The 13,653-nt window shown below is 43.9% G+C and overlaps 1 protein-coding gene across 13 annotated transcripts in view; it reads right to left on the bottom strand.

Annotated features, from left to right (window-relative positions):
• Positions 1 to 7,412, bottom strand: part of LOC112215828 (voltage-dependent L-type calcium channel subunit alpha-1D-like) — a 98,980-nt gene extending 91,568 nt beyond the window's left edge. For 7 of the 13 annotated variants that reach the window (XM_042299274.1, XM_042299281.1, XM_042299273.1 and 4 more), the window contains exons 1-3: positions 7,037 to 7,411; positions 5,552 to 5,912; positions 4,645 to 4,750 (exon numbers count right to left, since the gene is read on the bottom strand). In XM_042299274.1, coding sequence (XP_042155208.1) covers positions 4,645 to 4,750; positions 5,552 to 5,912; positions 7,037 to 7,064 — 495 coding nt within the window. In that variant the 5' untranslated portion in view covers positions 7,065 to 7,411. Of the gene's footprint in view, positions 1 to 4,644; positions 4,751 to 5,551; positions 5,913 to 7,036 lie in introns of all 13 variants that reach the window. The other 6 variants (XM_042299279.1, XM_042299277.1, XM_042299280.1 and 3 more) reach the window with 1 other exon arrangement.
• Positions 7,413 to 13,653: the final 6,241 nt, after the last annotated feature.

Genomic DNA, 13,653 nt, shown 5'->3' with positions numbered 1-13,653 from the left:
AGAGAATGGGGAAATCATATTATTTTACACTAATAGAATTGCTCAGAAAAAAAATGTATTTTGTTTAACAAAATAAGGTGGTCAAAAGTTTAGTATTTGGTCCCATATTCCAAGAAATTACTACATCAAGCTTGTACCTCCAAGAGATTTCCACCTCTCACCATTACCAATAACAGGGGAGGTTAGCACGTCTTAGGGGTATGATCTTTGACCCTCTGTGACTTTCTCACACACGTAGTTAAAGGAGATGTCATTAAGTACCCACCAAATCGAACAAATATCTGACTACCATATTTATAAGACTCTTTAGGGCTGTCAATAATTTATACCCCTACCTTTTGGGGGAAAAATAGTATTTGTTGCTCATCTTTATCAAGGGTGTCAATCATTTCAGACCCTGCTGTATATACACACACAAAACATGGTCTTGAGCCTTGAGCCACTGAACGATGTGCTACATACAGTCAAAGACATGGACACAATGTCTGCTAGGCTCAGAATGAGAACGCAAAGGCATGAACACAATGTCTGCTAGGCTCAGAATGAGAACGCAAAGGCATGAAGACAATGTCTGCTAGGCTCAGAATGAGAACGCAAAGACATGAACACAATGTCTGCTAGGCTCAGAATGAGAACGCAAAGGCATGAAGACAATGTCTGCTAGGCTCAGAATGAGAATGCAAAGGCATGAAGACAATGTCTGCTAGGCTCAGAATGAGAACGCAAAGGCATGAACACAATGTCTGCTAGGCTCAGAATGAGAACGCAAAGGCATGAACACAATGTCTGCTAGGCTCAGAATGAGAACGCAAAGGCATGAACACAATGTCTGCTAGGCTCAGAATGAGAACGCAAAGGCATGAACACAATGTCTGCTAGGCTCAGAATGAGAACGCAAAGGCATGAACACAATGTCTGCTAGGCTCAGAATGAGAACGCAAAGGCATGAAGACAATGTCTGCTAGGCTCAGAATGAGAACGCAGCCCAAAACCACTTACAACTCATCTAGTAACACCATTAAATCCAAAAGCCCTATCTTAGATACTAGCATACTGTCTAAAATCGTTGGACAGATTAAAACCATTCAGCTATCCAATTCCATCAAAAGTGAGACCGTGGTGATACAGAATCAATGAAACAACCCACACACAATGGCTCTCTTCAACAGATACATGGAAATATCTCCGGGGGAATAAAAATAATCAAACACAGAGGAACACACAGGACAGTAAAGCATCATCCCTCAATGGGTTTCATTAAGATTGTCTATCCAGTGTTACTCAACTGTGTGTTTATGCTGTGACTGTTGGCTCCTGTTGCCAATGGAGACCAATGCGACGGCTCGCTCATTGGACAAGCAGTATGCTGGTGGTCAGAGGAGACGCCATAATTATAAGTACCCATCAGATCGTAGCCAAGCTGAATAGGATCCTTATCGTCATCCCAGCCACAGCAGGGGTCAGTCTGACCCAAACAGACAGAGTCACACGATCCACTGTTAAACTCTCATCCCTTCCACAGTCCCACCTCCCACTCGTGTGCTAGACCCTGACCACTCCCCCTCCCCGTCTCTGCCTGCACAACCTCCTCTCATCTACTGGCCACTAATCTACAACACAGCTTAATCCTCCAAACCTGGTCACACACATACACTCATAGGGTCACAGAGGCATGTGCGCACACACACACTCTTTCTCTCTCTCAATATAGGATGTTCCTAGTTCCTCACCTGCTCAAATTAGGATACTCCCACAGATACTGACATGCACCCCAGATAAAGAGCCACACTGGTGTGAGTGGCCAGGCTCAATGACCATAAGGGAGAAGGTGTCAAGCCCCTAAGTGACCGTCACACAGCACGACACACAATCAATCAAATGCATTTCATAAAGCCCTTTTTACATCAGCAGTTGCAACAAAGTGCTTACACAGAAACCGATACTCAATGCAGATGTAGAAGCACAACGGCTAGGAAAAACTCCATAGAAAGTCAGGGAACCTAGGAAGAAACCTTGAAAGGAACCAGGCTCTGATGGGTGGCCAGTCCTCTTCTGGCTGTGCTGGGTGGAGATTATGACAGTACATGGCCATGTACTCTTAAGACACACATGCAATCATCCTTAAAGCACCCGCACTCATTCATGCTCCAGATCTGCACTTCTACTGATCCACCCTTACAGTGTTCAAATGAGGATTACACCCTGAGAGGGAGAGTGCATTCAAGGTTTTGATAGATTAGGAATTGTTGGTTTCATTCATGCTAGCTAGCCTATTAAGCACACACCAGGCTTGGGGACAATTCCATTTAAATTCCAGACAATTCAGGAAGTACACTGAAATTACAAATGAAATGTGGAATTGCAATATGGTTTATTTTCTGAATTGCCTGGAATTGACCCCAACCCTGGCATACACAGACTCACCCCTCCCCCTTCAGTAATGCTCATGTGTGTGTGTGTGTGTGTGTGTGTGTGTGTGTGTGTGTGTGTGTGTGTGTGTGTGTGTGTGTGTGTGTGTGTGTGTGTGTGTGTGTGTGTGTGTGTGTGTGTGTGTGTGTGTGTGTGTGTGTGTGTGTGTGTGTGTGTGTGTGTGTGTGTGTGCGTGCGTGCGTGTTGTTAGTGCACAGACACTGGAAATGATTTAACTCATGCCAACTCACACATCAGGTGTTGAAATCTAAAACCACGTCACCTGAATCTCTACAGTTTCACAGTAGAAATCCTCAGATGTTGATAAGTCCAATCCCTCAAATAAAACAAACTACTGTCCTAAAGGAAAATGAATTAGTGACTCAGTTCACTCTAGCTTTCACTTCAACAATAACCATGGTGGAGGAATCTGCGTCCTTGGCCTGTATGGGAAACAGCTGCGTTCCTATAATGTCTCCTACTGTCACCACAACACTACCTACTGCTTCTATACAAGTTACGCACGTAAAATAAGATGGGTGGGAGGGGCTAAAATATGCTAGAAATGACTCTCTCAAAATGTGTTCACAACAGCCTTATACCTCCAGCAATTTACAACATAAACAAATCAATTATTTGATCTCCTTCCTGCTCATTTTAAATGTGTTTATTCTGACGAGAGCTTTGAGAATAGAGAAAACCTCCATCAAATACATATTGGACATGAGATGATGCCGACCAGAGGTTTAGCGAGAGTTAATACTCGGTTTCCTCCATCTGTTAAGAGATCTGTTTTTTAATACTTACTTCTCTAAGAAGATCTCAGGGCAATATCAGATCTCAGGGCAATATCAGATCTCAGGGCAACAACATTCACAGCACGACAAGTTCATAGGCATGCGTCTTCCGGTGCAATCTAAAGAGGACAAACGTCTTTTCACATTTTTAATAGTTAGGGCCTGGCATGTCATTGGATCTGCATGCACAGAGATGGTATAGAACCGAGATAGATGGTTAATCTAACACGCAAAGAAGGAGCAAAACTCATCAGAAACTCTGAATACCTACAGCCATCTCTCATGTCATCCTTCCCTGTACCACTCTCTGTGAATCGTGAGATACAAGGTATACAGCTCTGTATGTCAAAATGGAATCAAGTATCTTTGACAAGCACTTGTTACATATTGTAGCCTCAACCGGGACTCTAACCATTACGCCAAGAAGTCCAAATCTCTTAACGAGGTCGGTAGGTGTTGGGTTAAGGTCGCTACAGTACACCTTTTCTTTGGGAGAGCGTGTCCCCACTTGGTATAGACCAAGTCCCTTGTGTGTACACGCCCCTCCGGTGGCCCAACGGCCTCCATTCCACTTTTGACACCAATATACTGAACTTGGGGGGTAGCCCCGACCGGGACTCGAACCCGGGTCCATCGACTATCAATCCAACACTTTAACCGTTACGCCAAGAAGTCAGAACCTGAGGCAGCTCTAATATAATTCTAAAATCATCTGTTTGCTGGTCACTGTTAAAGGTTGCTGATTGACATATAGCTGGTCATAGAACTATAATGCAAACTATAACTGCTCTGGGTAAATTCTATTTGATCATTTTAATTTCCTTATTGCTTCTATGCTGCAGCAGTGTGTGCGATTATATCAGCACAATACTGTAAACAAACTAACATGGTATAACAAATGATCAGGGCATTCTCCTCTCCAAGCCCTCACTGCTGAATGTGGAACAGACTGGGCGTGACACACAGGACTGATGACCTCCAGAACAGACTAGCGTAGCATACTGTTTGCGTCAACAAACGAAACATGATACATCACCAAATAATGACAGGAAACCCCTGAGGCCATGCAGGGAACAACCAATCCCAAGCCAGGCTCAGCAGACAGGTTAAAGACCAATATGTGTAGCCATAGTGATGTCAACATGTACAGTGTGTGTTCCCCAGAGTGTGTGTGTGTGTGTGTGTGTGTGTGTGTGTGTGTGTGTGTGTGTGTGTGTGTGTGTGTGTGTGTGTGTGTGTGTGTGTGTGTGTGTGTGTGTGTGTGTGTGTTCTTCAGACTACCTATGGTGAGCCACATCCACCAGCGGCAACACACAAAGCATTCAATAGCAGAAACAATCCTCCTAGAAAAACTATGGACAAGTGTCACTTCCTGAAACCCTGCTATACTATAGAATAGAATAGAATAGAATAGAATAGAATAGAATGGAATGCTCACCAGGTCGTGGTTGGTGGAGTTGGAGTCGTCCTCTGGGAAGGGGATGTAAACAGCTAAGGCCACACAATTGGCAAAAATAGAGAGCAGTATAAAGATATCAAAGGGTCTGAGGCACACAATTAAGGAACAATGTTCAAAGCACACAGTCTATATGTGAGCATAAAACAGAGAGAGCACATTGCAGTCATGTAAAGGTGGGGGAGGGGGGGGGATCCTGCAATTCTCTTGGCTCTGATGAGGTGAAAAGCAGAATGCTCAAAGCAAACATTTTAAAATACAGGGACATCATCAGTTTGAAAGATGGGGAGCTTACTCCTTATCATGGGATTGTCTTAATGCGCCATCTATAAAAACACACTGGATACGGTATGAGATGTCTGCATTCAGCACTACACTCAAATGAATTTCTCTAGTCCAGGGTTTCCCAAACTCCTCGGGACCCCAAGGGGTGCACGTTTTGGTTTTCTGCCCTAGCACTCCACAGCTGATTCAAATAATCAACTAATCATCAAGTGTTGAATCATTTGAATCAGATGTGTAGTGCTAGGGCAAAAAAAACTAAACGTTTACTCGAGGACCCGAGTTCTGGGAAACGCTGCTCTAGACTGTCTCCAGCCGAGGTCTGCTCTGGGAGTGTTTTCAGCTTAGAAGAGGAAAGGCTCAGACACTGGCAAGGATACATGATCACTATAGAGACTGCAGAATAAATGATTTTGTTGCCGATTGTTTGTTTAGAGCTTGGGAAGAGATGCGAACTATCAGAGGATGACACTTTCCATCATGGCTATCATGGACTGCTTTCTCTTGATAACAAATAGACCAAAAGCCACAGGTGTTTCCCATGGTCCCATGTGGGGACACAGAGAGTCCCTGTATATCTCAATCGTGAGAGCCCCAGAAAGGATACTTCCACTCCACCAGGCTGATGCAGGCTCTGCGGATGGGGTTGTTGAGGGTGAGGCAGAACAGTGCCCTGGGCGGTCTGCTGTTGGTGGAGCCGCCCTGCTTCTTGCTCTTGGCATACAGCTGCCTCTTCCTCTGTGACAGTGAGCCCACCGGGGCGGGTGTGGCCCCAGGGACAGGGGGGCGGGCGCTCATGCTCTGGGGTGCCTCGCCCTGGGCGTTACGAGCAGCATGGATCGCGGCCTGCCAGGAGATAGTGCCGGTCTGGGGGCAGGGTTCGGGCTGCGGGTGGGAGGGGTTTTCTGACCCGAGGGCCGACGTGTCACCAGAGTGATGGGCTCTGTTGCTGCTGGCATACTGTGCCCCTGAGGACAGAAAAGGGGAGAGAGAGAGGGATTGATCAGAGAAAGGTGTACGCCAGAGGGAGAGTGGGGAAGGGGAGGGGAGTGAATGGTGAGACAACCAGGGGATAGAGAGTGGAAGAGAGAGAGAAAGGCATGAAATACAAACTGTATGTGAAACTCAGAAGGTTCCCTCACCAGTCTCCGTGACTATGCAGTGACACTTCAATATCCAAATAAACCTTTTAACGCTGCATGTATTTCATGCAGATCACAGGAAGATGCTACAACGTCCACAATTGAAGCCAATTGGCTTTATTTAGTATGTATGCCTAGTTATTGGTGAATAACTTCTTAATAAAACTTGATTTTTGTTGGTCTCAGAAAACCACTACATTTCATTTATATTGGCAAACATGAATTTTGCGGTGAGCTGATTAGAATGGCAAGCTGTAATCAAAGCAATGACTTCCTTGGACAGGATAGTGATGTTGTTATTGCTTGATGAGATGGGGCTAAGCTGACCAGGGAGCATTCCCTTGACAACCAATGAAAACACAGAGGATACAGAGGAAGGCTGCTCATTGTAAGAGCCTAATAGACCATAAAGGATGCTACAAAAAAAATTGAAAAGAATGTGGAAATAATGATTTATTTCTGGTGATGACCTAATTGAATACTGTGAAATGGATCGCATAATCTACTGTTGCAACAAATTAAATTGATGCAAAACTGAGTCGGACAAAATATAGTTGAATTATTGAAATCTAAATAATGTCACTGCTTCCTCTCGCCTGGACTAGACTTCATATGATCACATTCCAAACTTCCATCAAATCAATCCACAAATATACCTACCTTTTTCTCAGGACTACATTTCAGAGGATTATTCAAATATATTACGGAGACATCAGTGACGTCCACTGCTTATAAAACTATAATAATAAATGAAGATGCCTGCAGCACAAAACAAATAGAAAGCTTTGGGCTCCGGGTCACACGAGAGACACGTACGACAAGACTGACATAAGACACACACACATATATATGTGTATAATATATATATATATATATATATACACAAGAGCGCACGGGCGTCCTCCCGACAGCGCAGCGCTCCAGTGACAACTGATTTACATCGGATTTACCTTCGGGCTGTTCCTCTGCCTCTTGCATCCTCTTCTCCACATTGAAACACCGTTTTAATTCCAACACAGTAAAAAAAATATCAAAAAGTGTAACAATAAACGAAAGTGTTCAACAACAACATTTCATAAATCCTACAGAACCCCAGAGAGTAGCCTACACCACAAGCATCTTTGCATTGCAACATCCGGGTGTTGCGCATGATGGATCGTAGATGGATAAAATAAAGACGCCTACATTATATCCTGGATCAGTGGTCCATAGGCTACGAGTCTCTTCGAAGTTTTTGGTTAGACTACTGAAGCAACAGGAAAACAGCTGTGACCATCCTCTCAGAACTACGCGAAGATGTGATTTTGGACCCTGTGTCCAAGGTGCGCAACGTGTCACTATTTACTCTCTAATGGGCATCCCATGCTAATCCGTTTAGAGATAGCAATCTACTGTAGTAGTCTACCAGGTACGGTTGTTGTAAAAAAAAAATAATAATAATAATAATAAAAAAATTGCTTCTGAGTTGGGCCAATGCCAATCAATTAAAATTAACGTTTTGATTTTGATTTAACCAGGCAAGTCAGTTAAGAACAAATTCTTATTTGCAATGACGGCCTACCCGGCCAAACCCTAACGACGCTGGGCCAATTGTGCGCCGCCCTATGTGACTCCCATTCACGGCCGGTTGTGAAACAGCCTGTAATCGAACCAGGGTCTGTAGTGACGCCTCTAGCACTGAGATGCAGTGCCTTCGACCGCTGCGCCACTCAGGAGCCCATATTATTATTATTAGGCTATATGGATGGCCATATCGCCTAATAACCATCAACAATTAACCGTAATAAATCAAACTAATAAAGTAAACTAATAAATCATGGGCCTAATATTACTATGACATCGATGTAATAACTATTATGATCATGTGTAGATTTAAGGTTAATCAATTGTTGCTCAATAACGTTCCAGGGCAATCACAGAGACAAATGTGCCTGTGGCATCGTAAATTACGTACCTGCGCTGGTGGACGCACGGCCAAACCAAATACACACCACACACCCACACACACGCTGACACCACAATAAAATATGCATGCTTTTGGATTAATAAGGGTCACTGAGGTTTGGACAATAAATGTGTTTATGTGCTTGGTAGGCTATACATGTCTTATTATAAACCAAAATTGGCAACTTTTAAGTTCAAAATTATTCGTTTTTTATATCACATAATTTAATTCCCTGCATGTATATTTCACAAATGAAGTACTGTATGCACACCTTACAGATTTCACATTTATCACGTTATTAATCATCATTCTGTCTCATTATAATCACTTGGTTTTTTAAAAGGCTCTATTTTTTGTCTAAAAAGCCAAATAATCATTGGCCAATTATTAGTCAAACATAGGGCTACATCTGGTACATAGGCTATCATGTAGAGGAGGACATTACGCACAGAAATTGAAGGCCTATAAAATAGGTCTACATCAGTGGCGTGTATTCATGGGCCCAGGGGAAGCCAGTCTACCCCAACAAAATGTACCAAGCAAAAAACATACAATTATTTATCTTTCGTCTCTGTGTTTCCTAATTGTCCTTGAATTCGCAAGTCTGAATGCATCTCACCGGAGAAAGCATCCGAGCGAGCGAAACAGCGCCACTCTGTCTCCGTATGTGTAGGCCATCTATCTGATGCTATCTGGTCCAAAAAAAGTATGACATTGTGGCTGCCCATATTATTGAAGTCCCTTATGGCGGCGCACAATTTGTCCAGCGTCGTCCGGGTTTGGCCGGGCTAGGCTGTCATCGTAAATAAGAATTTGTTCTTAACTGATTTGCCTAGTTAAATAAAAAAATTAAAAATTAAAAATCAGCATCGAGCTAAACTGAGTGAGCTCAACTGTAAATGGTCCTTGCACACCCAAAAAAAGTGTCAAGGGAAGCCAGTTTGGATTTGGCTTCACTCCTATCAAATTGCATCCAGAGCATATATCATTAACAGAAACAACTTGTTGCATCTTGTTATGTTGTTGCCCTCCAGTGGCTAGCTAGCTAACTAAAATGGTCCTTTTCCTAAATTAGCCATGGATGGAGATAGGGATTTGGAGTTGTGGTTACACTTAATTTTCCATACTGGCCAATGATTATAACTGTGATTCTGATCCAACCATTAATTCATACATTGTGCGCCAGGCCTGGGAGGTTGGAAGTTCAATATGTAGCTAGATGTAGAAGGCCAATGTTAACTAGCTAATGTTGCCCATGAAAGGAAGTAAGGCTATCAAGCAAGTGTTTTAGCCAGGTAGCCTAGGACAATAAAAAAATAAAAGAGTGTACTACATGACAGCGCGATAGACCGTTTTGTCAACATGAAAGAGAGGAGGATGGTAATGGCATATCTCTCTCTACAAGTAGAGTGAGTCAACATGTTTTTTCTACTTCCACAAACATCGCCACATCATATTTAGCTTATAGTGATTGGACTAAATTGTTTTTGGTATCTTTTAGTTGGCACTGTATTAGACGAGGTATAGGTGATTTGATGTTGAAATGTTAAAGTTGAAATGGTTCAGGAAGAGTGGAACAGGAAGAGCTCCTGTTTTCTTTGCGACCTGTGGTAAACTCTCCGCGGTTTTAAATCAATAGTTCTTTAGGGGTGGGAAAATATCGGAAATATGAATTTGCTTGGCCATTCTGTAGGTCATGTAATTGTTTGTTACATGAAATATGCTTTGTGGACTTCACCTTACAGAGGTTGCTCTCCGCTTTTGTGATGAAACAAAGGAATTTATTCTGCCACTGTATCTTACTGTCTCGGCCTTAGGCCTATTTTTATCATGGTTGCAAGGTATATGAGCTAACTGTATTTATAGAGCAAACAAGGCAATTATCACAACACAGGTTGTAATGTAGCTTTTTTTTCTGACTTCCCCAGTGATTTTACCCACACACTGCTACTGGTCTACGGTATAAAACGTATATCCTATAAAAAATAATGTAGCTTGTGTGTTATTATACCTACACATTAAACATATATTGTCCGTCAGTTGTTTTTTCAAATTTTGCCATTGATTAGGCTAATAGCATGAGGTCGTTAGGCAACATCAATTGTGTAGCACTATCCTCATGATTTACCCCGGTGTCGTCGAACCCTGACCGTGACCGTAATATCATCTCCCTCTTTTTTGGGGCCACATGACACAGTTTAGGGCCCACATTCTGTAACGAACCGAAAGGAAATGCACCCTCTGTGTGTTGGACGGTTACTGGTTATTGGATTAGCCTAGGTCTACCTGTCTGCAGCTGGACTACTGTTTCACAGCGATAATCCTTTAATTATAATACTTTGTTCCCCAGTGAATTGAAGCAAAGGATGTTGTTGACCTAACTAGCCTAAGGCTACTTCAGAAGATAACTAATGACTTTCAATATCCAATTTTATCTTTTGGCCTATAGCATAGGCCTACGGGTTTAAGACTGAGTTGGAGGCCCGTCATTCACTTAAAACTAATAACGGTAGGTTTATTGACAGAACAATCAAATGTAGACCGCATTATCTACCAAGAGAATTCTCTTTGATTATAATCACAGCCGTATATATCCCCCCCCAAGCAGACACATCGATGGCTCTGAACGAACTTTATTTAACTCTCTGCAAACTGGAAACCATTTATCCGGAGGCTGCATTCATTGTAGCTGGGGATTTTAACAAGGCTAATCTGAAAACAAGACTCCCTAAATTTTATCAGCATATCGATTGCGCAACCAGGGGTGGAAAGACCTGGGATCATTGTTACTCTAACTTCCGCGACGCGATATAAGGCCCTGCCCCGCCCCCTTTCGGAAAAGCTGACCACGACTCCATTTTGTTGATCCCTGCCTACAGACAGAAACTAAAACAAGAGGCTCCCCCTGAGGTCTGTCCAACGCTGGTCCGACCAAGCTGACTCCACACTCCAAGACTGCTTCCATCACGTGGACTGGGAGATGTTTCGTATTGCGTCAGATAACAATATTGACGAATACGCTGATTCGGTGTGCGAGTTCATTAGAACGTGCGTTGAAGATGTCGTTCCCATAGCAACGATTAAAACATTCCCTAACCAGAAACCGTGGATTGATGGCAGCATTCGCGTGAAACTGAAAGCGCGAACCACTGCTTTTAATCAGGGCAAGGTGTCTGGTAACATGACCGAATACAAACAGTGCAGCTATTCCCTCCGCAAGGCTATCAAACAAGCTAAGCGCCAGTACAGAGACAAAGTAGAATCTCAATTCAACGGCTCAGACACAAGAGGCATGTGGCAGGGTCTACAGTCAATCACGGACTACAGGAAGAAATCCAGCCCAGTCACGGACCAGGATGTCTTGCTCCCAGGCAGACTAAATAACTTTTTTGCCCGCTTTGAGGACAATACAGTGCCACTGACATGGCCTGCAAAGAAAACATGCGGTCTCTCCTTCACTGCAGCCGAGGTAAGACATTTAAACGTGTTAACCCTCGCAAGGCTGCAGGCCCAGACGGCATCCCCAGCCGCGCCCTCAGAGCATGCGCAGACCAGCTGGCCGGTGTGTTTACGGACATATTCAATCAATCCCTATACCAGTCTGCTGTTCCCACATGCTTCAAGAGGGCCACCATTGTTCCTGTTCCCAAGAAAGCTAAGGTAACTGAGCTAAACGACTACCGCCCCGTAGCACTCACTTCCGTCATCATGAAGTGCTTTGAGAGACTAGTCAAGGACCATATCACCTCCACCCTACCTGACACCCTAGACCCACTCCAATTTGCTTACCGCCCAAATAGGTCCACAGACGATGCAATCTCAACCACACTGCACACTGCCCTAACCCATCTGGACAAGAGGAATACCTATGTGAGAATGCTGTTCATCGACTACAGCTCGGCATTCAACACCATAGTACCCTCCAAGCTCGTCATCAAGCTCGAGACCCTGGGTCTCGACCCCGCCCTGTGCAACTGGGTACTGGACTTCCTGACGGGCCGCCCCCAGGTGGTGAGGGTAGGCAACAACATCTCCTCCCCGCTGATCCTCAACACTGGGGCCCCACAAGGGTGCGTTCTGAGCCCTCTCCTGTACTCCCTGTTCACCCACGACTGCGTGGCCACGCATGCCTCCAACTCAATCATCAAGTTTGCGGACGACACAACAGTGGTAGGCTTGATTACCAATAACGACGAGACGGCCTACAGGGAGGAGGTGAGGGCCCTCGGAGTGTGGTGTCAGGAAAATAACCTCACACTCAACGTCAACAAAACTAAGGAGATGATTGTGGACTTCAGAAAACAGCAGAGGGAACACCCCCCTATCCACATCGATGGAACAGTAGTGGAGAGGGTAGCAAGTTTTAAGTTCCTCGGCATACACATCACAGACAAACTGAATTGGTCCACTCACACAGACAGCATCGTGAAGAAGGCGCAGCAGCGCCTCTTCAACCTCAGGAGGCTGAAGAAATTCGGCTTGTCACCAAAAGCACTCACAAACTTCTACAGATGCACAATCGAGAGCATCCTGGCGGGCTGTATCACCGCCTGGTACGGCAACTGCTCCGCCCTCAACCGTAAGGCTCTCCAGAGGGTAGTGAGGTCTGCACAACGCATCACCGGGGGCAAACTACCTGCCCTCCAGGACACCTACACCACCCGATGTTACAGGAAGGCCATAAAGATCATCAAGGACATCAACCACCTGAGCCACTGCCTGTTCACCCCGCTATCATCCAGAAGGCGAGGTCAGTACAGGTGCATCAAAGCTGGGACTGAGAGACTGAAAAACAGCTTCTATCTCAAGGCCATCAGACTGTTAAACAGCCACCACTAACATTGAGTGGCTGCTGCCAACACACTGACACTGACTCAACTCCAGCCACTTTAATAATGGGAATTGATGGGAAATGATGTAAATATATCACTAGCCACTTTAAACAATGCTACCTTATATAATGTTACTTACCCTACATTATTCATCTCATATGCATACGTATATACTGTACTCTATATCATCGACTGCATCCTTATGTAATACATGTATCACTAGCCACTTTAACTATGCCACTTTGTTTACATACTCATCTCATATGTATATACTGTACTCGACACCATCTACTGTATCTTGCCTATGCTGCTCTGTACCATCACTCATTCATATATCCTTATGTACATATTCTTTATCCCCTTACACTGTGTATAAGACAGTAGTTTTGGAATTGTTAGTTAGATTACTTGTTGGTTATTACTGCATTGTCGGAACTAGAAGCACAAGCATTTCGCTACACTCGCATTAACATCTGCTAACCATGTGTATGTGACAAATAAAATTTGATTTGATTTTTGATTTGATAGAACAGGTATCTCTTTTATTATGCCAAACCTCACATTGAGATGCTTATTTCAAAAACATGTCTTCCCCCCTATGCTAAAAGATGCTTTAAATTTGAGGGTCACCAGTAGCTCCAAATTGTCCATTATAAAGGTGTTGCCACATGGATTATCGGTGTCATCGAAATATATTGCATCAGTGCCGCCTTGTGGTAAATCGTGCAGTCTACATAGTATTTGGCCCTAAGGAAAAAATATAATATTTTGCCCAGTCCCTAACACTTTT

This window comes from Oncorhynchus tshawytscha, linkage group LG16, assembly GCF_018296145.1.
Source record: "Oncorhynchus tshawytscha isolate Ot180627B linkage group LG16, Otsh_v2.0, whole genome shotgun sequence".
NCBI classification, from domain to species: domain Eukaryota; kingdom Metazoa; phylum Chordata; class Actinopteri; order Salmoniformes; family Salmonidae; genus Oncorhynchus; species Oncorhynchus tshawytscha.
This window is presented reverse-complemented; position numbering and strand designations above follow the sequence as displayed.